Consider the following 25,144-nt stretch of genomic DNA (forward strand, 5'->3'; position numbering starts at 1 on the left):
ATGACATGATTTGTAACGACCCAAAAATGATACTGGGTTCACACGTAAATAGGCCCAAACAATATAATTTGTAGAGCATGGGTATTAAGAGCTAGATTAACTTTTTTGGAATGAAAAGATTCACCCTCACGTATATTGAAGGCAAAGCTGGTACAACAATCGGTTTGTTTTTCTGGTAATCGATACAGTTCTTTTGCTTTTCACGTTCTTCTTGCTCAGTCTATGCTTCTTTCTTTCTCTTATGTTCCGATCCTCTCTTTTGCATGTTCTTCTTTCAGTTTATATACCACCCTCTGTGTTCCATCTTCACCACACACGTGTAGGTTGGGTTCGAGAGATTTCTTTCTGTCCCATCTAGCACCTCTTGGAACTTCCTATGGGCAGCTGTAAGGCTGCCTCCTTATTGTTCAGGTATCACCTCCACATTAATGCGGCCAGAGAGTTGGTTGAGAGGTAATTAATGCGGAGGCAGCTGTAGTTATAAATATTTGTTTGCCTTTTCTTTCTTACCCTTGGTCTGTTATCCCATCTTCAGTGGTAACATAATTCCGAGGTCCGGTTATAACAAGACCGCGTCCTAATCGTTCTCGGACATATACTGCCGAGGAGTATGGCGTCCTCGGACGAATACGGAACTCTACTTTCATGATATTGACTACCACCCCCCCTCGGTAATTACCCTTATGATCTGACTTGGCCTCCTCGGACGGATATGCATCCTCGGATGGGCCACAGGCCCAACGATCCTGACCTTAATAGGCCTGTTGATTGACTGGCCCCCACATTAGGTTTTTTATTTTTATTTTTATTTTATATTGTCTTTTAATTTTGCTCTCTCCACAAAACTAAAATCATGGCTCCGCCACTTGCTACAAAGGCTCATCTTGTATCAAACTAAAATTGTAGAGCCTCCACTATTTTTTCCCCTCCTCTATCTCTTGACTTTTCAATTTCAAAGCATTGCGGTTTTGCTATAAACCAAAATTTTAAATACTTTGAAGAATTAAAAAAAAAAAAAATTTTGAATTCCACGTATTTTTTAAAAAGGAATTAAGGCATTGAGGCGTGTATACAACTTTGTAGGTTTATTGTTATCCTCTTAATACATTTATATTGACTTACTTTCTCAATTTATTTAAGGAATCAAATTAGATGTCTAAACTAGACGTGGCAAAATGGGCAGGTCAGGTTGGGTCAATCGGGTTATGGGTTGGGCCGGGTTGACCTGTATTTTTCAAACTAGCATTTTTTTTGTTTTTTTTTTCAATTACAAAAACAAATCAGTGACAACCTATTTAGAGAAAATGAATAAAATTAATGACAACCTGTTTAGAAAGAATGAATAAAATCAATTAAACAAATCAAAAACAATTATGACAGTTTTGAGCATGACAAAATTCTTTATAGTCATAAATTCATTATGGAAAAAATCTTCAATGTTAATAACTCACTCACTGTCAAAATGCATGTAATTACAAGTATATATTCTAAGTTTACATCGCTAATAATATCATTCCCACAAAAGAAGAAAAATAATAAAAAATACTACATTTCATGGACCATGTCAAGTTATAAGCCTCCTTAAGTACACATGTTCCTATTGCATTTAAAATAATAGTAAAGTTAGATAATTTAGAAAGATAAACTAAACAAAAAAAAAAAAATTTAAGAATAAACATAACATATTAAGTAAAGAATAATAAGTAAATATTTTATAAGAGTTACACCTCAATCTCAATCTACTCAACTTTGGTAGCAGATTCAGCACTGCAAATACTCATACTTGCAAATTGTAGCTCAAGTTGACCAATTTCGTCAGCATCTTTATCAACAATACAATATTTTAATATAATTTAAGGTACCACGAAAGCAAATCAATAAAGAATTAAAATTGTATGATAGAGGCCGAAAAAAGAGTAGAGGTGCAGAGAGAAAAGAGTAGAGGCGGGAAAACAGTAGAGATGCAAGAGTCTTCTCTTAAAGATTGAAATTGTGAAAGGCTAAAAGCTCTTACCTCTTAGCGGTTTGTGCCTTTTAGCCTTTGTGGACTATAGCTACTACAATTTTTTTTTTTTTTTTTTCTTAAGAATCAACTACAAGCCCTTAAGTCTAGCCATTTACTGTGTTAGTAAATAATGAGTAGGTTAGTGTACTAGACTACATTTGATTGGAATTGTGAGTCAAGGTTGTGAGCTCAGAGCTGTGAAGTGTCATATAAAATTGAATGAGATTTTTTTTTTTTTAATAAATGGGTTGTCTTGTTTTGTCTTGTCTTATGTATGTGAAGTGTGGACATTTATCTATAATCTATTGGTTCTAGGCTTTGTGCTTTATGCACTTAGCATCCAGACGTAGTTTAAATATTTTTTTAGCGAATTTTTTTAACGATTTGGGTCAAATAATTCTGACCCGTTTTGCCATGTCTAGTCTACACCATATATATTTAAATTAATCTCTTACTTTGACTAAATTATAGTAGGTATAAAAATAAATTATAATTTACATTTATATTAGATTTTGTATGACAATTATAGTTGTTTGCAATTATTTATATATATTTTATTATTAATATATTTAGGTTTTTTCTTTTATATTGTCTTTTAATTTTTCCCTACCTGCAAAACTAAAATTATGACTCGCCACTAGCTACAAAGGCTCTTTTTATTCCCCCACCACCCCCCTAATTTGATAGTTGGAGTGAGAAAATTTGAATCGTGGATGCTTCAAATACCAGGAGGTGCCAACCAAAACTATAAAGCTCTTAGTGAACGTCCTCACATTCAGGTTTAAATTATTACTAATATGTTGGGAGCATGCTTAGAGGGGACCAAAAACACCTTTTCTTTTTTTAGTTATAACTTCTAAGACTAAAATAAAACTGTATAAATATAGATTGAACTACTAAGAATTTAGTAGTTGAACTAGTTGGTACTTCCTAGTGTTTTCAACGATGACATTGAGGATTTAAATCCCCCTCCTAACTATCGATTCATCAAATAAATAAGTATAACTTTAATTCACTAATTAGAGAAACAACATCTAAGAATTTGTTTCTACGTTTTTTCTCCAATAATATACTAAACCATCCTAAAAATTTGGATGAATGAGTGAAGATAATCCAAAACTCAATTAGGAAGGAATTGAACTCTATATCACATCCTAAAAATTTGGATGAATGAGCGAAGATAATCCAAAACTCAATTAGGAAGGAATTGAACTCTATCTCATTCTATAGAAAGCAAAATAATTGTTTTTTTTTTCCTCTTCTTAATTTAATTAGCGTAAATTGCAAATTACACTTCTAAAGTTTGAGAGTGTTTAGATTTGGGGGTGTTTAGATTCTATACCCTGAAATTTTAGAATTTAGATTTTACACCCTGACGTTTTAGAATTTGGATTTTACCCCCTAAATTTTAGAGGTGTTTGGATTTTACATTTTGAAGTTTCAGAATTTGGGGTGTAAAATCAAAACACCTCCAAACTTTAAAGAGTAAAATCCAAATTCTGAAATATTATGGTATAAAATCCAAATACCCCAAAATTTAAGAGGTAAAATTCAAATTTTGAAATTTCAGGATGTAAAATCCAAGCAAATTTTAGAGGTGCAATTTGCAATTTACCCATTTAATTATTTGCATGATCTAATCTTTTAATTTCTATTCTATTGATTGGCATCTTACTGTGTTGTCAAGACATCTATTGTAACTTATAATTATAGAATTATAATTATTTTGATAAACAATTATAAATAAAATAAATATAAAAAAGACAAAAAAAAAAATCAATTACCAGATAGATTTTTGCTTGTTCTTTTATTTTATTTAGAAGAATTGACTTGTTTTATTGGATTTTTTTAGAAAATAACAATAAAATTCAAACAATATCATTAGTTAGAAAACGTTTGAAACTAATTTGGAATATAACAACTCGAGTTCAGAGGGGACGACTTGTATGCTATAAAATCGAGTATGGTTTACTCGATTTTCCTATTTTGCACTGTGGGTCTGATATGCCAGAAATCGAGTTCGTAGGAGTCGTTTTGTAAGACTAGAAAACGAGATTAATAAACTCGGTTTGTATGACTGGAAAACGAGTTCAATGAACTCGGTTTCCATTCTTGCAAACCGAGTTCATTGAACTTGGTTTCCATTCTTGCAAACCGAGTTCATTGAACTTGGTTTGTTTTCAAAAAAAAGCACCCACGCCATCGCAGGCCTCACGCACTCAAAAAAACCAAACAGCACTTCAACACACACCAAACACACAAAAAAAAAGCTAAGTTTTCATTCCCTCTCTCTCAGTCCTCTCACTCTCAGTCTCTCTCTCTCACTCTCACACGAGATTCCGAGCCTGTCGCTCCTTCGCCGGCACCGTCGCCGTCGCTGCCTTTCGCTTCCGTCGGTTTGTCTCCGCCTCGCATCTTTCTCCCTCAGTGGTTGGCGAAGTAACTCACAAAAGAAGGGATGCATTAAACCCATATATAACAACAGAAAAATCAAATTTGTTGCAAGCAATTGAATGCCTATCTGAGTTCTGTTGTTGTAGAAATTCTGCTTCGCCTGTGGGATGGGAGTCATTGGACTGGTTTTGCATACAAAGAAACCGAGTTCGAAGGACTCGGTTTCTAAGCCTAGAAAACGAGTGTAGTGTACTCGGTTTCCAGGCTTTGAAACCGAGTGCAAGGGACTCGGTTTCCATGCTTTAAAACCGAGTCCTTTGGACTCGTTTTCCAGGCTTAGAAGTCGAGTTCTTTCAACTCGATTTCTCGCAATAATAAAATAAAAAACCCAGGAAATCGCCCCCTCTGAACTCGAGTTGTTATATTCCAAAATAGTTTCAAACGTTTCCTAACTAATGATATTGTTTGGGTTTTGTAGTTATTTTCTGAAAAATCCCTGTTTTATTCATTTTGGGCTGATTAACTAGGTTGTGTTTAATTGCCGAATTTGTCCCTACACTATACAATCAATTCTTGCCATTGCTCTCCGGTGGAGGTCGACTCGAGAGCCCATTCTTCCCCATACAAAACAAAAGCGTCTTTTTAATTCAGAAAAAAAAAAAGTTTTTTTATAAAGAAGAAAATCTCTAAAATTTACGGTAGAAGTATAGAACGTCCAAAGAGAAAAGGAAAGTCAAATATTGGTACACGTTCGCTAATCACTGGCACTGCTCCTCTATCTCTCTTTGCTTTTGAATTTTTGTTCTCTTTTCCAAACAAACTGAAATTTCAAATCACTAACTAACTAACAGAGAGAGAGAGAGAGAGAGCGGTTATGGCAGTAGTGTTCAGCAACCTCTCGTCTGTGTCGCTCCCGAGTCAACTCGGTAACTCGAGGCGCTTTTTCTTCAAATCCTGTGCACGACCACGACTCTTCGATAAAAGTATTTTCGCGGGAAAAGTTCGAGCTTCTTCAACGGCCTTTGTCGAGGCCAAGCCCCCAACGGTAACCAAATTCCTCTCCTCCTTGTCAAATTCTTCAATTTGAGAAAGTACACTCAATTCTTGATGTTTCTGTTTGTCTGATGAGAAAGTGGAAGAAAATTAAGAAATGGATGGTTCAGGAAAACTGAAGGCCTTGTTTGGCTGTGTGGTTGAATGATACTAACCGGAGATTATTGGATTCTTTGGAACCAAACAGAGTCAATAATTTGTTGACTGTTCTAAATTGCAATTACAATTACAATTATACAAATAAAAAATAATATTATACAAATATGATTATTAAGTTCTTGAAAATTTTCTGTTTTTAATTTTAATTTTAATTTTTATATATGTTTAGGAACCTATTGTGGTTGAAAATGAAGTTAGCAGCAGCAAGAGCATTTTAGCTTGTCCTATATGCTACGAATCGTTAACGTTGATTGGCAATCGTGTCTTATCTGTGTAAGTAATTTGACTAATTTGATTTAATGTAATTGATTTTCAATTCATTATGCTTTCACAAGTTTTGATTTTTCTGATTGCGTTGTGAATTTTACTAAGCAGAGATTCTGCAGCTGGGTCTACTTTACAATGTAACACTTGTAAGAAGTCTTTCTATGGCAACCAAACACATTATGACATGACGGTGTCTAGTGGGGCCAAGGACTATGGCGCGCCGATGCCACCTGCCACAGAGATTTTCAGGTGGCCACATTGTTTATTCATTTCACTTGTGTTACCTACAATGGCTTCAGTGTCTTCATACACTTTTTAGAGTAGGTGTTTATTGGAGATGGAAAGAAACAGAAGGGTTGAAGATTATTTAGATGCAAATTCGCCTAGTTTCTTCGCGTTAGAAGCGTTTTATGAAGTGTTTATAAGTTTTATTAGGTTCCATTTTGGGGTTTATTTCGATAGTATTGTCTTATTTCAGATTCTGTATAAAGAAACTTCAATGTGTATTTAAGTCCTTCATTGTCAACCTTGGTATTATTGGCTTCTTCTTCTATGTCATATATAGTGCATGAACGTGGATTAAATATAGTAGCTGATGCCACTTTAGGTGCTTTTGTGCGTAAACCTTGTAATTGTCTTATACTGCATCAGTGCTGTTGTTTAATATGAAGCAATCATTAATGGTATTGACTTGATTTGCATATCTTATCATGTGTATTGGTTGTTTGCTAGATCAGGTTTCCATTGATATCTTTTCTCTATGAGAGGGGCTGGCGTCAAAGTTTTTCTATGGGTGGTTTTCCAGGCCCAGAGAAAGAGGTGATTTGAAAATTTTTCTATCTCTATATTTCATCTCTTGCAGGAAGATTTAAAAATACTTCCGTACTAAGTTTCAATTATAGTTTATTTTATGGATTGCATGTAAAGCTTATACAAATTTTAAAAGAAATTGCAGCTTTGAGCAGTTCAGGTGAAAGCATGGTCAACAGATTTTTAGTATATGAAGGTTTCTTGGATATTCTGTGGAAATTAATTCAGTCCATCCTATATGTTTTGTATCTAAAGTGGAAATCAGTTTCTAGAGTGCATCATTAAAACCTGGAATGCTGTCCCATCATGCATTTTGTGGATAAAGTTATGAGGGTGTAATAGTAGAATTGATGGTTTAAAGCATCCAATTCATGTTATCAAGCAATACTGACTGAAATGTTTGTTGAGTGGACGGTTGTCTTAGGAAACATCTTCTTAGAGTTATTAGATAGCTGCTTACATTTGAGGGTGTGATTTCCCTTTGATGGAAAGCCCTATATTGGGCATCTTTTATTTTGTAAAGAAATTACTTCTAACCACACACACACACACACAGATGCCTTATATCTGGTTAGTTTGGGGAAATACAAATCGACTCATTTAGTGCTGCAAAATACATAAGGACCCATTTGAAAAGCTTGCCATCAGAAATTGTATCTATTTCATAATATTTCTCATATAATATTGAAGTGGTGTAAAATAGATACAGAAATTAGTAGATATTTTTTAGTGTATCTATTTTGGGTTGCAGAGCTACTAACCATGTAGTGATCTGGCTGCAGTTTGAATTGATGAGGGATTTCTTGAAGCCAGCTTTAGATGGAAATATAGTTGATGCTAGTTGTGGGAGTGGGTTATTTTCAAGACTATTTGCCCAGAGTGGATTGTTTTCTCTTGTCATTGCTCTGGACTACTCAGAGAACATGTTGCGGCAATGTTATGAATTCATTATGCAGGAGGAAACTTTTCCAAAAGAGTATATAGTTTAACTTTTAAATTTAAATTCATTAAAAAAAATAAGACAAGTGAACTTTCATAAATATCATTTGAGTTTTCAATCTGAGTGAGTTTGTTTTTGGTTAGGAACTTAACCTTGGTCAGAGCTGATATCTCTAGGCTTCCTTTTGTTTCAAGTTCTGTTGATGCTGTGCATGCTGGTGCTGCTCTACACTGTTGGCCTTCACCATCAACAGCTGTGAGTATCTCTTCAATATATGGATTTGAAGTTAATTTTTCCTATTGCAGATGATTCCCTCAAAAAAATTTTCATTAACTGATATCACACACTGCTCTTTATTGGAAAATGATTCCCTTAAATCAAATGGACCCCAGCTGTCCAAAAGGAAGGTATATATATATATATGCTTTTTAGCTTTGGGTGGAAATTTTTTTAATTTTATGTTCATTTCTATTTTTGTATGGAATTCGCTCCTAGAATTATCTGGACTGCATTTCCTTGTACATATTTCGTGTGTAACTTTGTTATTAGTATTGAAAGAAACATGAGGGCTGTTGAACTTTGTATCACACCTTCACCCTCCCCTTAGGGTCAAAACATATCAAAAAAGAAAAGAAAAAAGAGAGCAGTTGAACTTTTGAGTTGTTTAAATGGCCGACCTTAATAAGTGCCAAATGCATTGTGCTAGTCAAGGGAAATCTTATTTAAAATATATTTTGTGAAGGGTCAAAAATGCTCTGTTAGATTTTTGGTTAGTCTAATGTAAAAACTCATCCACATGTGGATCTTTTAGCCTCTAGGAATCCTATATAATTTCATCGGAACAATGGTTACAAATCTTGGAGGGCATGTCTGTATGCACCTTCTGGTGTGGTAGTCCCCATACTTCATCCGGTATTACTATTATGCCTAAGATCCCAACATTTGATAATTCCACATAATTGGGTAGCTATGGTTTTGTAGGTAGCTGAAATTAGTCGAGTTCTTCGACCTGGCGGAGTGTTTGTTGCTACCACCTACATACTTGACGGGCCTTTTGCTTTTGTCCCATTTTTGAGGAGACAACGCCAGGTATATTGTTTCAACTTTGAATCTGGCATGGCTGTCTGAGATTTAATTCAAAATATTCCTTTGGAATGGATAGTTTGGAATAACAATTATAGTTTAGATCAAAGGGACTTGATTCTTGTTTATCTTCAGGCATCATGGTTTCTTATATTTTTTCTGGATTTAAGATGTATATAATGGCAAATATCATGGTTTCTTATATTGCTGCTCTCTAAATTTTTTCAAAATAAGAAATTAAGAATGCAATTACCTGTGCGCTTAGAAGCAGCTAGAATGACTTTCCCCAACCTTCTTTTGAGAATATCATTGTCAAAATAGGGCTGCAAAAAATTGTTTAAAGAGCTTTCCTTCAGTCATCTGTACTTGTTTTCTTTTATATGTTGCTGATGGTAGTAATTTACTTCCTTTATATAGAATATAGCGGCAATATCAGGCAGCCATATCTTCCTATCTGAACGTGAACTACAAGATCTCTGCACAGCCTGTGGATTAGTTGGCTTTACAAGTATAAGAAATGGGCTTTTTGTGATGATCTCTGCTTCAAAACCCAATTAAGGATTTGGCAACCTGCTGCTCTCCACCGTCTTCTCTAATTTTTTTTGGTTAATAGAACTACATTTATATAAGATGTTGTTGCCAAACATCTGGGTTCGAATCTCATATATCATAGGTCCTTTTAAATATAGAGAGATCATGGTGTCCAATTATGTAAATGAAATTTGTCATAAGATGATTGTGCAACGCAAATAAAGGTGAAAGCTTATAACTTCTGTTATTTTTTTTTTTTAAATCAAATCAAAATTTTTATACATGTTAGTTATTGGACTATCTCAGGGTCATTTTTGACCTTTTGTTATCTGTTAAGAAATATAATTATCTCAAAATGACTAGTCACAATTGAGGTTTCTTGCAGTTGTTAATAAAGTCCAGTTCAACTCAGTAAATATCAAATGTGGGACTCATCACACACCCACACACATTACACAATTAATCAAATTGGGGCATCACAATCTCCTCCATTTAAATCCCTAACGTCCTCGTTAGGGCCCACTTTGTGGGGTAAGTAGCCACATCTGTGCTATACCTTAAAAGAACTAGTCACAATTGAGGCTCTTTATAATTGTTAATAAAGTCTAGATTTACTCAGTAAATACCTGATGTGGGACTCATCACACACCCACACACATCACACAATCAATCAAATTGGGGCATCACAACGTATGTTGCAACTTGCAATGTAAAAATTCATCATCTAATATTAGATCGACTTCAAGTCGATGCGCAATCTAATTCTCTTATTATCATACCTAAAACTCCACTTTCTCTCTCTCTCTCTCGCTCTCTCTCTCATACACACACAATTGGTAGAGGGTTCAGAGTTCAAACTATCAAGTTATTTAATACTGTGGTGGAGGCAAGCTTCATTATAATGGATGAAGAGACTAGAATAATTTCTAGCAGAACTTATGACTCTGCTAATCAATCCATCTTTGAAGAAAGCACACTGATACACGTATACAATTCAATCCATTTTATGACTAAGATGTGGAAATATTTCATTAAATTCTACAAATTAAGATCATCTAGTAAAACCATAGCTGGGAGACAGGCTATCTCTGAAAATTCCGTAAGGCTGGAAAAAGGTCAAAAATTGAACTATAGCTCATTGACAAAAATTGTCAGCTTACTAGTAATGAATAATCTTTTTTGTCTTGCCCCTTTGCCAAAAGCTTGAATTTTGGCTTCTTTGTGCCGGCATTTATCTCTCTGTCACTCTCTCTCTCCAAATATTTTATTTTTCTCGTCAGTTTTTGCATTCTGTGATAAATGATTGATTGACTTTGGGATCACACAATAATGAAATAATTTCATCTGAAGCAAGTCTTTATTGTTCTTCTTTACTATTTTTTAATTAAATAAATAACTTAATTGTCGCAACTTCTATGATTATTCTGGTCATATTGATCATGGCTTGGTTTTACATGAGAAACCCAAGTACTTAGTGACATTATCAGATTATTTGTGTATATAAATCTTAAATTTGTGAAATGATTTTAGCAGGTGAAATGGAAAAGATAAGTGTGGAAGACTTAACTTGTTTGTAGCTGGAGCATTCCAGGATATGCAGAAGCCCACAATGAACAAGACCAAACCATGGACTGCTCCAGAAGATGGATCATTGGGTAAAGCCAGCGAAAGTATTGCTGCTAGAGGGATAGCTGATGCTGAGCTTGTCTGTGCTACAATTATCCTTCAAAAATTTGGGAGACGAGTAGAAAGTAAAGTATACCTCCCATCTTACCACCAAATAGGTTCCCAAAGGAACTACCCATCAAAAACAGGGCTATGAGGAATGTGCAGTTTTCTCATGTGAGAAGCCAGAAAGCTCTAACCACATAGATGAGAATGACAGAGCTGATCATGGGAATGAACCAGTGACACCCTGTGCCCACAATAATCTGGAAAGATGGAATCTTAATAACTGTCTTCGCTTCCTGAACCAGATCCTTCACTTCTGACCAGAAAGATTTATTCTTAACTGTATCTCTGTCTTTTGCATTATAATCTGAAAAGCGAGGATCATTGGCAAAAAGTTGGATCAAAACACCGACCATAACACTGATGATTGCAACAAGATGAAAGGAAATTCTCCAACCAGGAATTCCCATGAATGTTATTGGAGTTATCAATACTGAGAGGAGTCCACCAATAATTGAACCAAGGTTGCCTGTTAGTTGAAGCCACCCAAAAGCTGTACCACGGTGTTGTCATCAGTTGAGTCAGCTACAAGGGACTGAATTGCAGGTGAAACTAGCGCAAGGCCAATCCCATTCAAAGCTCTAGACATGGCCACCCGTTTCACAGAAGATAAATAACTTCAAAGAGAACACAATCATCCGGTATGCCTAGGATATGCACTTCACTTGTACAGCTCTAAAACCGTATATATTTGTAGAGTAAAAAATATAAATATTTGGGTCAAAATATGATTGTGGTCTTCATATCCGTGAATTGTCAATTGTTTCAATTTAGTTATTAAAAGTGCCTCAATTTTACCCTTCCCCTGCCTTACCATCACTATGCAAGTAAATTTTTTTTTTCTTTTTTAGGAACCAAAAAAAAGTGGCTCTAGCATGTGCAATTATCATCTCACACCCAATGTACAAGTTGGGTAAGGTACCATTGGCGCATAACAGGACATACCACTACTTGCGTCCACATTATATACCACCGAATCAGCTTGAGCCAAATGTCGAAGGAAAAATCTTGTATGAGACAAGCTCATGAAACCCATGTCTCACTGAAATGGGACGCACATGTCAGTGAGACATAGGTCTCATGAACCCATCTCAAGAAATACTTTCTCAATGTCACGTAGTAGCCTACAACACAAAATTGTAACCATCAAACACAAATAAAGTTATAACCATCGAGCAAATGTGAGTCTTTTTCCTTTTTCTTTTTTATTTTTCTGGCATACATGTCGTTACAATACTGACATTGTATATTTCATTATTTTGCCGCATTCTCATATCACAAAATCAGAATATATGGAGGGAGACAAGTAAATTTAATATTTAAAAATAATAAATAGAAAATATTGTGGTGTCTAACGTTCGAGTCACGTGTCTCCATGTGTTCTGATTTTATGAGACCAATATATGGCCCAACATCACGTCAATAATTGAGGTTTGCATAATGATGGTGAGGCAGGGTTAAGGGTCATATTTAAGCATTTTTAAAACTTGAGTGACTGTTGAAACAATTAATACTTTAGGAACAAAATTGAAATTGGACACATAAATTAGAGACCAAAATTGTATTTTGACCACAAATTTATTATGAATAAAACATTTTACACGGACACTGTTTTTTAACGCCTACATAAAATTGTGAATCTTTATGCTCATTCATGGTTTCGTTACTGGTTTTGTTCTTGTTTGATTTGACAACCATCAGAGGATAGATGGAAGAGGAAGCATCTTCTAGCATGTCAAAAGAAGGTCAAACTTTAAAATTCAAATTATAAAGATTTAGAAATTTTGTACAGAAGCTCTTGGATATTATAAAATGCTCTAGGAAATTTATCAATCTGCCACTCTAGCTGTTGTTCAAAGTTGAAACTCCAACTCAACTCACTTTTCCATTGCCAACCTCTTGCTTACATTTCCTATCTTAATAAACTATTTTGCGTTCCCTAATATCACATACACAGCTTCTGTTTAGGGTTAAGTCAAGAGTCTTCTAGCTTAACTCTACATTCTCCTCTTATAACTGTTGAATTTATTCAAAAAATAAAATAAAATACAATTGTTTAGGGTCATGAATGAGGGATGAAAAGGGGCTCCAAGTTGCTGTAAACCTATGTGCATGAGTTATTCCCTAAGTTTCTCTTTGCTGCAAATGTTTTATAAAGAAGAAAATCTCTAAAGAGAAAAGGAAAATTGAGGTAAATATTGGAACACGTTCACTAATCACTGGCACTGCTCCTCTATCTCTGACTCTCTCTATGCTTTTGAATTTTTATTCTTTTTTTCCAAACAAACTGAAATTTCAAACCACTCACTAACTAACTGAAAGAGAGAGAGAGAGAGAGAGAGAGAGAGAGAGAGAGAGAACGGTCATGGCGGCAGTGATCAGCAACCTCTCGTGTGTGTCGCTTCCAAGGATACTCAGTAACTCGAGGCGTTGTTTCTTCAAACCCTGTGCGCGTCCACGACTCTTCGATAAACGTATTTTCGCGGTAAAAATTCGAGCTTCTTCAACCGCCTTTGTCGACACCAAGCCCCCAACGGTAACCAAATTCCTCTCCTCCTTGTCAAATTCTTCAATTCTTAATGTTTCTGTTTGTCTGCTGAGAAAGTGGAAGAAAATTAGGAAATGGATGGTAGAGGAAAAGCGAAGGCCTTGTTTGGCTGTATGGTTGAATGATACTAACCGGAGATTACTGGATTCTTTGGAACCAAACAGAGTCAATAATTTGTTGACTGCAATTATAATTGTACGAATAAAAAAATATTATACAAATATGACTATTAAGTTCTTGAAAATTTTCTGTTTTTAATTTTAATTTTAATTTTATAAATGTTTAGGAACCTATTGTGGTTGAAAATGAGGTTAGCAGCAGCAAGAGCATTTTAGCTTGTCCTATATGCTACGAATCGTTAACGTTGATTGGCAGTCATGTCTTATCTGTGTAAGTAATTTCATTTAATTTAATGGAATGGTGCTTGGAAATTTCATGCAATGTAATTGATTTTCAATTCATTATGCTTTCACAAGTTTGATTTTTTCAGATTGCATTGTGAATTTTAAGCAGAGAGTCTGCAGCTGGGTCTACTTTACAATGTAACACTTGTAAGAAGTCATTCTATGGCAATCAAACACATTATGACGTGACGGTGGCTAGTGGGACCAAGGACTATGGCCTGGGGATGCCAATTTCCACCGAGTTTTTCAGGTGGCCACATTGTTTATTCATTTCAATTATGTTACCTACAATGGCTTCAGTGTCTTGATGCACTTTTTAGAGTAGGGGTTTATTGGAGATGGAACGAAACAGATGGGTGGAAGATTATTTAGATGCAAATTCTTGCAGTCTCTTCGCGTTAGAAGTGTTTTATGAAGTGTTTATAAGTTCTATTAGGTTCCATTTTGGGGTTAATCTCAATAGTATTGTCTTTGTTAGAATTATTTAGTTAAATGATTAAATTTACCATCTCCTAATAGCTTAAGTTTTTGAGAGAGTCGGTAATTTAACATTGTATCAGAGTAGGAGGTCCTGAGTTCAATTTACGTCTCCTCCGGAGTTTGATAGTGCATGAACATGGACTAAATATGGTAGCTGGTGCAACTTTAGGTGCTTTTGTGCATAATCCATTTAATTGTCTTATACTGCATCAGTGCAGTTGTTTAATATGAAGCATATAATGGTTATTGAGTTGATTTGCATATCTTATCATGTTTATTGGTTGTTTGCTAGATCAGGTTCCCATTGATATCTTTTCTCTATGAGAGGGGCTGGCGTCAAAGTTTTTCTATCTGGGGTAGTTTTCCAGGCCCAGAGAAAGAGGTGATTTGAAAATTTATCTATTTCTTTATTTCATCTCTTGCAGAAAGATTTAAAAATACTTTTGTACTAAATTTCAATTATAGTTTATTTTATGGATTGCATGTAAAGCTTATACAATTTTTAAAAGAAATTGTAGCTTTGAGCAACTCAGGTGAAAGCATGGTCAACAGATTTTTAGTACATGAAGGTTTCTTGGATATTCTGTGGAAATTTATTCAATCCATCCCATATGTTTTGTATCTAAAGTGAAAATCAGTTTCTAGAATAGCACCATTAAAACCTGGAATGCTGTCCCATCATGCATTTTGTGGATGAAGTTATGAGAGTGTAATAGTAGATTTGATGGTGTAAAGCATCCAATTCATGTTATCAAGCGATATTGACCAAGATGTTTGTTGAGTGGAAGGTTGTCTTAGGCAACATCTTCTTAGAGTTATTAGATAGCTTACAGTTGAGGGTGTGATTTCCTTTTGTTGGAAAGCCTTATTGGGCATCTTTTATTTTGTAAAGAAATTACTTCTAACTATATATATATATATATATATATATATATAGAGAGAGAGAGAGAGAGAGAGAGAGAGAGAGAGAGAAATGCCTTATATCTGGTTAGTTTAGGGAAATACAAATTGATTAATTTTACTGCTGCCAAATACATAAGGACCCATTTGAAAAGCTTGCTATCAGAAATTGTATATATTTCATAATATTTCTCATATAATATTTAAGTGGTGTAAAATAGATACAGAAATTAGTAGATTTTGTTTAGTATGTATCCACTTTGGGTTGCTGACCTACTAACCATGTAGTGATCTGGCTGCAGTTTGAATTGATGAGGGATTCCTTGAAGCCAGCTTTAGATGGAATTATAGTTGATGCTAGTTGTGGGAGTGGGTTATTTTCAAGACTATTTGCCCAGAGTGGATTGTTTTCTCTTGTCATTGCTCTGGACTACTCAGAGAACATGTTGCAGCAATGTTATGAATTCATTAAGCAGGAGGAAACTTTTCCAAAAGAGTACAGAGTTTAACTTTTAAATTCATTACATAAGACAAGTGAACTTTCATAATTATCATTTGAGTTTTCAATCTGAGTGAGTTTGTTTTCTGTTAGGAACTTAATCTTGGTCAGAGCTGATATCTCTAGGCTTCCTTTTGTTTCAAGTTCTGTTGATGCTGTGCATGCTGGTGCTGCTCTACAGTGTTGGCCTTCACCATCAACAGCTGTGAGTATCTCTTCTATATATGGATTTGAAGTTAATTTTTCCTCTTACACAGGGTTCCCCCCAAAAAAATTTCATTAATTGATATCGCACACTGCTCTTTTTTGGAAAATGATTCCCTTAAATTAATGGACCCCAGCTGTCCAGAAGGAAGGTTTATATTTACATGCTTTTTAGATTTGTGTGGAAATTTTTTAATTTTCTATTCATTTCTATTTTTGTATGGAATTTGCTCCTACAATTATCTGGACTACATTTCCTTGTACATCTTTCTTGTGGGTTACTTTGTTATTAATATTGAAAGAAACATGAGAGCTGTTGAACTTTGTATCTCACCTTCACCCTCCCCTTAGGGTCAAAACATACTTATATAAAAGAGAAAAAAAAAAAAAAAAAGAAGAAAGAGCAGTTAAACTTGTAAGTTGTTTCAATGGCCGACCCTAATAAGTGCCAAATGCATTATTCTAGTCAAGGGAAATCTTATTTAAAATATATGTTGTGAAGGGTCAAAAATGCTCTATTAGATTTTTCTGGTTAGTCTAAATGTAAAAACATCTACATGCAATTCTTTTATGGCCTGTTTGGATGGAGGGGGAAAGGAGGGGGAGTGGAGAGGAGTAGAGTAGAGTTGGATAAATAAGCTAATTTTGTACTAAATCTACTCTACTCTACTCTACTCTACTTCCATCCCTCCCTCCCTCTCAATCCAAACGGACCATTAGCTTCTAGGAATCCTATCTAATTTCATTGGAACAATGGTTACAAATCTTGGAGGGCATGTCTGTATGCGCCTTCTGGTGTTGTAGTCCCCTTACTTCATCCCGTATTACTATAATGCCTAAGATCCTAACGTTCAGTATTCACACATACAACACCAGAAGGTGCATACAGACATGCCCTCCAAGATTTGTTACCATTTATAGCTATGGTCTTGTAGGTAGCTAAAATTAGTCACGTTCTGCGACCTGGTGGGGTGTTTGTGCTACCACCTACATAGTTGATGGGCCTTTTTCTGTCCTCCCATTTTTTGAGGAGACTACGCACCTTCTCGTGTTTGTAGTCCCCTCACTTCATCCAATATTACTATAATGCCTAAGATCCCAACATTCAATATTTTCACATAATTGGGTAGCTATGGTTTTGTAGGTAGCTGAAATTAGTCGAGTTCTGCGACCCGGCGGAGTGTTTGTTGCTACCACCTACATATTTGATGGGCCTTTTGCTTTTATCCCATTTTTGAGGAGACAACGTCAGGTATATTGTTTCAACTTTGAATCTGGCATGGCTTTCTGAGATTTAAGTCAAAATATTCCTTTGGAATAGATAGTTTGGCATAACAATTATAGTTTAGATCAAAGGGACTTGATTCCTGTTTATCTTCTGCCATCATGGTTTCTTATATTTTTGCTGGATATAAGATGTATTATGTATAATGGCAAACATCTTGGTTTCTTACATTATTGCTCTCTAAGTTGTTTCCAAATAAGAGTGAATGTCCCTATGGTTTCTATATTGCTGCTCTGTAAGGTTTTTCAAAGTAAGAAATTAAGAATGTCATTATCTGTGCGCTCAGAAGCAGCTAGAAAGCCTAGAATGACTTTTCCCAGCCTTCTTTCGACAATATCATTATCAAAATAGCCCTGTAAAAAATTTTCTAAAGAGTTTTCCTCCAGTCATCATTATATTTGTTTTCTTTGATATGTGGCTGATGATAATTTACTTTTCTTATTATAGATTATCGCGGCAATGTCAGGCAGCCATTTCTTCCTATCTGAACGTGAACTACAAGATCTCTGCACAGCCTGTGGATTAGTTGGCTTTACAAGTATAAGAAATGGGCTTTTCGTGATGATTTCTGCTTCAAAACCCATCTAAGGATTTGGCAAGCTGCTGCTGTCCACCCTGTCTTCTCTATTTTTTTTTTTTTTTTGGTTAAGAGAACTACATTTATATAAGATGTTGTTGCCAAACATTGGGTTCAAATCTCATGGGAAAAATGGATATTTACCCCTAATTTGAAAAATATGTAGCAAAGTGCCCATATTTTGAAATTATTTAGCAAAATGCCCATATTTTGAAACTCAATATTCACAAAATCCAGTTCTATGTAAAATTCGATATCCTCAAAATCAAGTTCTATGTATATTTTTAAGTAAAACTCAATATTCGCAATGTCGAATTCCACTTAAATTTTCAAAAAAATTTAAATGGCAAAATATACATAGAACTCGACATTATTAATGTCGAATTCCACTTGTAACTTGATTTTGTTAAAATCGAGTTTAAAAACATTGACATTTGGCTACATATTTTTCAAATTAGGGGTAAATACCCTTCCATCGAATCTCATATATCATAGGTCTATTTAAATATAGGGAGAACATGGGGGAAAAATGCCCTTAATTTTAAAACTATGTAGCAAAATACATCTCAATCCAAACTATTAAACAAAATGTCTCTGTTTTTGAAACTTGATTTTAACAAAATCGAGTTACAGGTAGAACTCGACATTAGCAATGTTGAGTATAAGCAATGTTGAGTATATGTAGTACTTAACATTGCTAATGTCGAGTTCTACTTAAAAATATACATAGAATTCAATTTTGAGGAAAATGAGTTTACATAGAACTCAATTTTGTTAAAATTGAGTTTCAAAATTAGGGCATTTTACTAAATAGTTTGAAAAGATGAGTATTTATTATATAATTTTAAATTAAGAGTATTTACCTATTTTGCCCATAACATGGTTTCTAGTTCTGTAAATGAAATTTGTCATATGATTGTGCAACGCAACTAAAGGTGAAAGCTTATAACTTCTGTTATTATTATTTTTTTTTATTAAAATCAAATCAAGATCAATTTTGCTAGTGTTCAACAAAAATTTTATACATGTTAGTTATGGGACTATCTCGGGGTCATTTTTGACCTTTTGTTACCTGTTAAGAAATATAAGGACGTGTATGTTGCAACTTGCAGTGTAAAAATTCATCATCTAATGTTATGATCGACTTCAAGTCGATGCGCAATCTAATTCTATTATTATCGTACCTAAAACCCCACCTTGATTCTTCTGGCAACGACTCTCTCTCACACACACATACAATTGGCAGAGGGTTCAAACTCGAAGTTCAAACTATCAAGTTATTTAGTACTGTGCTAATCAATCCATCTTTGAAGAACATATACCGATACACGTATACATTTCAATCCATTTTGTCTATGATGTGGAAATTTTTCATTAGATTCCACTTATGAAGATCATCTAGCAAAACCATAGCTGGTAGACGGGCTATCTCTGAAATTCCCGTAAGGCTGGAAAAAGGTCAATATGCAGTTGATTCATTTATAGGCATGTTGCAATTATTCATCAGATAATGCTGTCTACAAGATGTAGAATCGTAGATAACAGTGATTCAAAAAAATAAAATATAAATTTAAAAAAAAAAAAAAAAAAAATAGGCTTCATTGACATTGGATCCAAAAATATGAGGCCATTATACACAAAATGAATGTCACAAAAGAAATCGATGGGAACTCCTTGTCAGATCAACAAAACATGTTCTGCTACACACTATACACGCTATACTGGTCAAAATTGGGAGTTTTAACATACCCAACAATAATTTCGAATATGTGAGATTATTTGTATTACCCCTGAATAGGGTCTTTTAATAGATTTACTCATTCCACGAAAGCTGGCAAGCAAAACCGAAGACCAATTCGATAATCTTAAACCCTTCAGTTGTTCCTGTCAACTACATTTCTTTCAGGTGCATGTTCAAGGCCAAAGAATATCAGGACAAGACGGGGTATGTGACTTCTGTATATTATGGTACTCATTTGTGAGCACTGAACATGCATCTCTCACCACAATGTTGAAAATTTCCCTTGTGATTAATACCAATCAAAAGCTTTGAATTTTTACCTACAGGCAACCTTCTTCAATGGAATGCAGGCTTTGGAAAATAGGGCAGCTTATGCCTCTCGGTATTACTATTTACCACTATTGGAGAATGTCAGCTGATGGTAGAGTAATATCTTCTCGTCATCTTCTAGATCATTCCCCAGTTCATAATCCAATTCCTGACCAAAACGTTCTCCTGACTCAGAGAACCGGACTTGAGAAAATTCTTCACCTGTGGGTGAATTATCCAACTCTATTTGTTGCATCTCTGATTCTATCAGAGCTTCCATCTTGGCTCGTTCTTTGTCTCTTGGGTAGGTGTAATAGAGAAATGAGTAAATTAGACAACACAAAGCCATTGGAACTCCTATTGCCGTGTAGAGTGCCTTGGCCAATGATGCAGCATTCCCTCTATCTGTGGCAATCTCTTCAGATTCACTTGACCCAGTAGGAACTGGCTTATAACCATAAACATACTGAGCCAATATCCCAACAATAGGGGGAGCAAATGATGATAGTATGGACTCAAAAGATCGGTCCATTGCATACACACTTGTTCGGGATTTCTCAGGAACTATCTCTGCAAAAATTGGACTGCATAAACCATATAATCAAAATCAGCAACTTATGAGTGATGCAGACAATTAAACTTAATTTTATCACTGATAAGTTACAAATGCACTTAGTGGATATTGAATTCATGACCTTACCCTCAATCCCATTATTATGTCTTGCCCCTTCGCCAAAAGCTTGAATTTAGGCTTCTTTGTGCCAGCATTAATCTCTCTGTCACTCTCTCTCTCCAAATATTTTATTTTTCTTGTTAGTTTTTGCATTCTGTGATAAATGATTGATTCGGACTTTGGTATCACACAATAATGAAATAATTTCATCTGAAACAAGTCTTTGTTGTTCTTCTTTACTATTTTTTTTGATAAGTGTTGTTCTTCTTCACTATTAATAATAATAATAATAATAATAATAATAATAGTTGTTCTGCTTTACTATTATTAATTAAACAAATAACCTAATTGTCACAACTTCTACGATTATTCTGGTCATATTGATCATGGCTTGGTTTTACATAATCAATTGTGTGTAATTGCTCCTGTCATTGAACATAATGTTTTCATTTATGAGAAACCCAATCACTTAGTGACATTATTGGATTATTTGTGTATATAAATCTTAAATTTTTGAAATGACTTTAGCAGGTGAAAAGGAAAAAGGATTTAAGTGTGAAAGACTTTACTTGTTTGTAGCTGGAGCATTCCAGGATATGCAGAAGCCCACAATGAACAAGACCAAACCATGGACTGCTCCAGAAGATGGACCATTGGGTAAAGCCAGCAAAAGTATTGCTGTGAGAGGGATAGCTGATGCTGAGCTTGTTTGTGCTAGAATTATCCTTCCAGAATTTGGGAGACGAGTAGAAAGTATATCTCCCATCTTACCACCAAATAGGCCCCCAAAGGAACTACCCATCACAAACAGGGCTATGAGGAATGCAGTTTTCTCATGTGAGAAGCCAGAAAGCTCTAACCACATAGCTGAGAATGACAGAGCTGACCATGGGAATGAACCAGTGACACCCTGTGCCACAATAATCTGGAAAGATGGAATCTTAATAACTGACTTTGCTTCCTGAACCAGATCCTTCACTTCTAACCAGAAAGATTTACTCTTAACTAGATCTCTATCTTTTGCATTAGAATCTGAAAAGCGAGGATCATTGGCAAAAAGTTGGATCAAAACACCGACCATAATACTGATGATTGCAACAAGATGAAAGGAAATTCTCCAACCAGGAATTCCCATGAATGTTATTGGAGCTATCAACACTGAGAGGAGTCCACCAATAATTGAACCAAGGTTGCCTGTTAGTTGAAGCCACCCAAAAGCTGTACCACGGTTGTTGTCATCAGTTGAGTCAGCTACAAGGGACTGAATTGCAGGTGAAACTAGCGCAAGGCCAATCCCATTCAAAGCTCTAGATATGGCCACCTGTTTGACAGAAGATAAATGACTTCAAAGAGAACACAATCAGCTGGTATGCCAAGGATGATAGCACTTCACTTGTATAGCTCTAAAACCGTATATATTTGTAGAGTTAAAAGTAGAAAATATTGGGTCAAAATACGAATGTGGTCTTCATATCTGTGAATTACCAATTGTTTCAATTTAGTTTTTAAAAGTGCCTTGATTTTACCCTTTCCCTGCCTTACCAACACTATGCAAATAACTAATGTGACAGTCTTTTCCTTTTCCTTTTTTTATTTTTTTGGTATACATGTCACTACAATACTGACATTGTATATTTTGCTGCATTCTCATATCACAAAATCAGAATATATGGAGGGAGACAAGTAAATTAATATATAAAAATATTAAATAGAAAATATCGTGGTGTCTAATGTTCGTGTCACGTGTCTCCATGAATTCTGATTTTACGAGACCAATATATGGGCCAACATCACATCAATAATTGAGGTTTGCATAATGATGGTGAGGCAGGTAAGGGTAATAGTTAAGCATTTTTAAAACTTAAATGACTGTTGAAACAATTAATAGCTTAGGAACAAAATTGAAATTGGACACATAACTTAGGGACCAAAATTGTATTTTGACCACAAATTTATTATGAATAAACAGTTTACACGTACACTGTTTTTAAAGTTCAAATTTGAGTGTCTTGAACTTGATGAAGCTCCATTTCATAACAGAATCTAGATAATATCACATAAAGCTCAACGCCTACAAAAATTGTGAATCTTATCCTCATTCAGAGTTTCATTACTGGTTTTGTTCTTGTTTGATTTGACAAGGATTCCATCAGAGGATAGATGGAAGAGAAAGCATCTTCTAGCGTGTTATGTATCACAAGAAGGTCAAACTTTAAAATTCAAATTATAAATATTTAGAAATTTTGTACAGAAGCTCTTGGATATTAAAAAATGCTAGGAAATTTATCAGTCTGCCACTCTAGCTGTTGTTCAAAGTTGAAACTCCAATTCAACTCACATTTCCTATCTCAACAAACTATTTTGCTTTCCCTAATATCACATACACATGCTTCTAACCTGTTCAGGGTCAAGCCAAGAGCTGTCTAGCTCAACTGGAACCTCTTGGTGTTTCCAACGAAAATGATCATATTCAAATCCCCCCTCTCCCTTTATAACTATTGAATCTATCAAAAGAAAAACTGTTTAGGTTCATGAATGAAGGATGAAAAGGGACTCCACATTGCTGTAAACCTATGTGCATGAATTATTCCCTAAGTTTCTCTTTGCTTCTTATATCAAAGGCTTCCATTAACAAAAATATTTAATTTTATAGTTTCCATTATTTCTGACCCAAGAACACAAAAACTACCGCATTCATAGAACTAGCTGCTGAAATTGAAACAGTATTTCCTTTGTAAGTAACTAAATAAGTTCAAATTTTTAATTTGATTTTTGGTTTTCCCTAGCATCTTTCCAATGGAGACGACCAGGTTCAAAACCCTCCTCCCATCTTATTTATCAACCAAAAAAGAAAACTGTTTAGGGTCATGAGTGAAGGAAGAAGAGGGGCTCCACATTTCTGTAAACCAATATACATGAGATATTCCCTAAGTTTCTCTTTGCTTCTTACATCCAAGGCTTCCATTAACGAAAATATTGAACAGCTTCCACTATTTTAGACCCGAGAACACAAAAACCAAATTCATAGAACTAGTTGCCATATTTGAAACATGTAGTGTTTCCTTTATAAGTAACCGAATAAGTACAACATTTTCACTTTCTTTTTTGGTTTTCCCTTAGCTTGTTTGGTTTCTCCTAATCCAACAAAACCAGTTTCCCAATTTAGCAAAAAGCTACAGTGTTGTTGTAAACGACTAGACTAGCATAGAATATAGCTACGAGAAAGGAATATCCTCAAACATTTTTCCTAATATTTACCCAAACTATTTATTTACCATTCATCGTACCAACTACCTAATCAATCGCAACTAGTTAATTACCCTAATGTCATAGCAACCAACCTCCAAAAACAATCAAATTTAATTTTTTACCATATTTACTAACATAATTGAGAAATGGGAAAAAAATAAAATAAAATCCTTTTTAATCAGCTAAAAATAAAATAAGCAAGAGGGTCTATATATATATATATATATTGAATTTGCTTACCTGGGTGAAAGTGGAGGAGAAACCGACGAGAAAAGTGGCGGCGGCCCAGAGGTAGGCACCGGCGGCGATGACGTGGGCGCGGTTGTGGCGGACGGCAAGGTAGGCGGCGATTGGGTAACAGGCGGACTGAACAATGGACCGGAAGAGAGTGAGAGAACCCAAACCCGTCGGGTCGGTGTGCAAAGCCGCACCAACCTCTTTATACACGCCCGGTAATAGTGACTCATCTGCCCTCTCCATGATCCCAGCTAGATTTACCAAAATCAAAGTCACCACCTCCGCCTTCATATTTATCTTCACCTTCATCATCTTCATCTTCATCTTTGATTATTTTTCCCTTCTCCCTTTTGTTTTAAAGGGAAAAATAAAATAAAGAATGAAAGTAGTAAAACAAAGTGGCTCAAGGGGACGATGGGCTAGCTAGGTACGACGATCGTGTTGACTGTTGAGCTGTGCGATGGCGTGTTAATTGGTCATTCCAATTTCAAACGAAGGGTACTTTTGTATTTTTATTAATTTCAAAACTAGTAGACCTTCGAAAATGTGGGGCCCACGATGACTTGGCAAAAAATGGTTGCCGACACAGTGGCTTGAAGATCCATGGAATTTGATTTGAGGTAGAGTTGAATTGGGCTTTTAGAGCCCTTTAAGTGCAAATCAAATTTTTCTCTAAAGAATCTTCGGATATGTTTAAAGTTTTGGTGCTATGCTTTTCTACCTCTCCTTGGGGGATGGGACTTTTAATATTCCGAGATTGAATTGGGCTTTTGCTAACTGGTAAACATGGATCTGGGCTTGCGGAAGATCTAAATTACAGTGTTGATCCAAGTTCTTTCTTAATACGTTAGACCCATAAATAAAATTTCTAAGAAAATTACAGTGCATGTGTCCAAGGAGCACTGAAAAGATTTCAATCCTAATTGCTTTAGAACTGTGTGTGTTTTGTGGTTACGTTGAGGGGTCCATGATGACCTGTAAAATGGCTTCTGCATTTGCATTCGTGGAAATTTGATTTGAGGAAGTCTTAATGGGCTTAGAGCCTAAACTTTAAGTTTGGGAATA

At 35.1% G+C, this 25,144-nt stretch overlaps 3 protein-coding genes and 1 pseudogene across 6 annotated transcripts; 2 read left to right on the forward strand and 2 right to left on the reverse strand.

Moving 5' to 3' along the window:
• The first annotated feature begins 5,098 nt into the window (after positions 1–5,098).
• Positions 5,099–18,388, forward strand: LOC126708863 (uncharacterized methyltransferase At1g78140, chloroplastic-like). 2 transcript variants are annotated; one of them, XR_007649280.1, is made up of 9 exons: positions 5,099–5,444; positions 5,781–5,884; positions 5,987–6,127; positions 6,616–6,697; positions 7,471–7,664; positions 7,772–7,883; positions 8,610–8,717; positions 9,129–9,384; positions 18,366–18,388. XR_007649280.1 is itself a non-coding variant. In XM_050408843.1 (8 exons), exons 1-8 carry the CDS (start codon positions 5,274–5,276, stop codon positions 9,267–9,269), a joined length of 1,053 nt encoding a protein of 350 aa, XP_050264800.1. In that variant the 5' UTR covers positions 5,099–5,273; the 3' UTR covers positions 9,270–9,484. The 2 variants fall into 2 exon arrangements, 1 of the variants encoding a protein (XP_050264800.1); XM_050408843.1 differs by lacking the exon at positions 18,366–18,388 and having other exon boundaries at positions 9,129–9,484.
• On the reverse strand, positions 10,731–11,479 carry LOC126708075 (uncharacterized; annotated as a pseudogene).
• Positions 12,711–18,093, forward strand: LOC126708862 (uncharacterized methyltransferase At1g78140, chloroplastic-like). Of its 2 annotated transcripts, none has more exons than XM_050408841.1 (8): positions 12,711–13,509; positions 13,808–13,911; positions 14,032–14,175; positions 14,703–14,787; positions 15,608–15,801; positions 15,898–16,009; positions 17,153–17,260; positions 17,741–18,093. In XM_050408841.1, the coding sequence occupies exons 1-8, from the start codon at positions 13,339–13,341 to the stop codon at positions 17,879–17,881; spliced, it is 1,059 nt and encodes a 352-aa protein (XP_050264798.1). In that variant the 5' UTR covers positions 12,711–13,338; the 3' UTR covers positions 17,882–18,093. The 2 variants fall into 2 exon arrangements, with proteins under 2 accessions (XP_050264798.1, XP_050264799.1); XM_050408842.1 differs by having other exon boundaries at positions 12,719–13,509; positions 14,035–14,175.
• Positions 18,389–19,450: 1,062 nt separating the features above from the next.
• Positions 19,451–24,518, reverse strand: LOC126708931 (uncharacterized). 2 transcript variants are annotated; one of them, XM_050408937.1, is made up of 3 exons: positions 24,083–24,518; positions 21,163–21,914; positions 19,451–20,504 (listed from the first exon to the last, which is right to left on the reverse strand). In XM_050408937.1, exons 1-3 carry the CDS (start codon positions 24,401–24,403, stop codon positions 20,000–20,002), a joined length of 1,578 nt encoding a protein of 525 aa, XP_050264894.1. In that variant the 5' UTR covers positions 24,404–24,518; the 3' UTR covers positions 19,451–19,999. The 2 variants fall into 2 exon arrangements, with proteins under 2 accessions (XP_050264894.1, XP_050264895.1); XM_050408938.1 differs by having other exon boundaries at positions 21,163–21,936; positions 24,083–24,446.
• Between the last annotated feature and the right edge of the window lie 626 nt (positions 24,519–25,144).

Source organism: Quercus robur, chromosome 12 (assembly GCF_932294415.1).
Source record: "Quercus robur chromosome 12, dhQueRobu3.1, whole genome shotgun sequence".
Lineage (NCBI taxonomy): Eukaryota > Viridiplantae > Streptophyta > Magnoliopsida > Fagales > Fagaceae > Quercus > Quercus robur.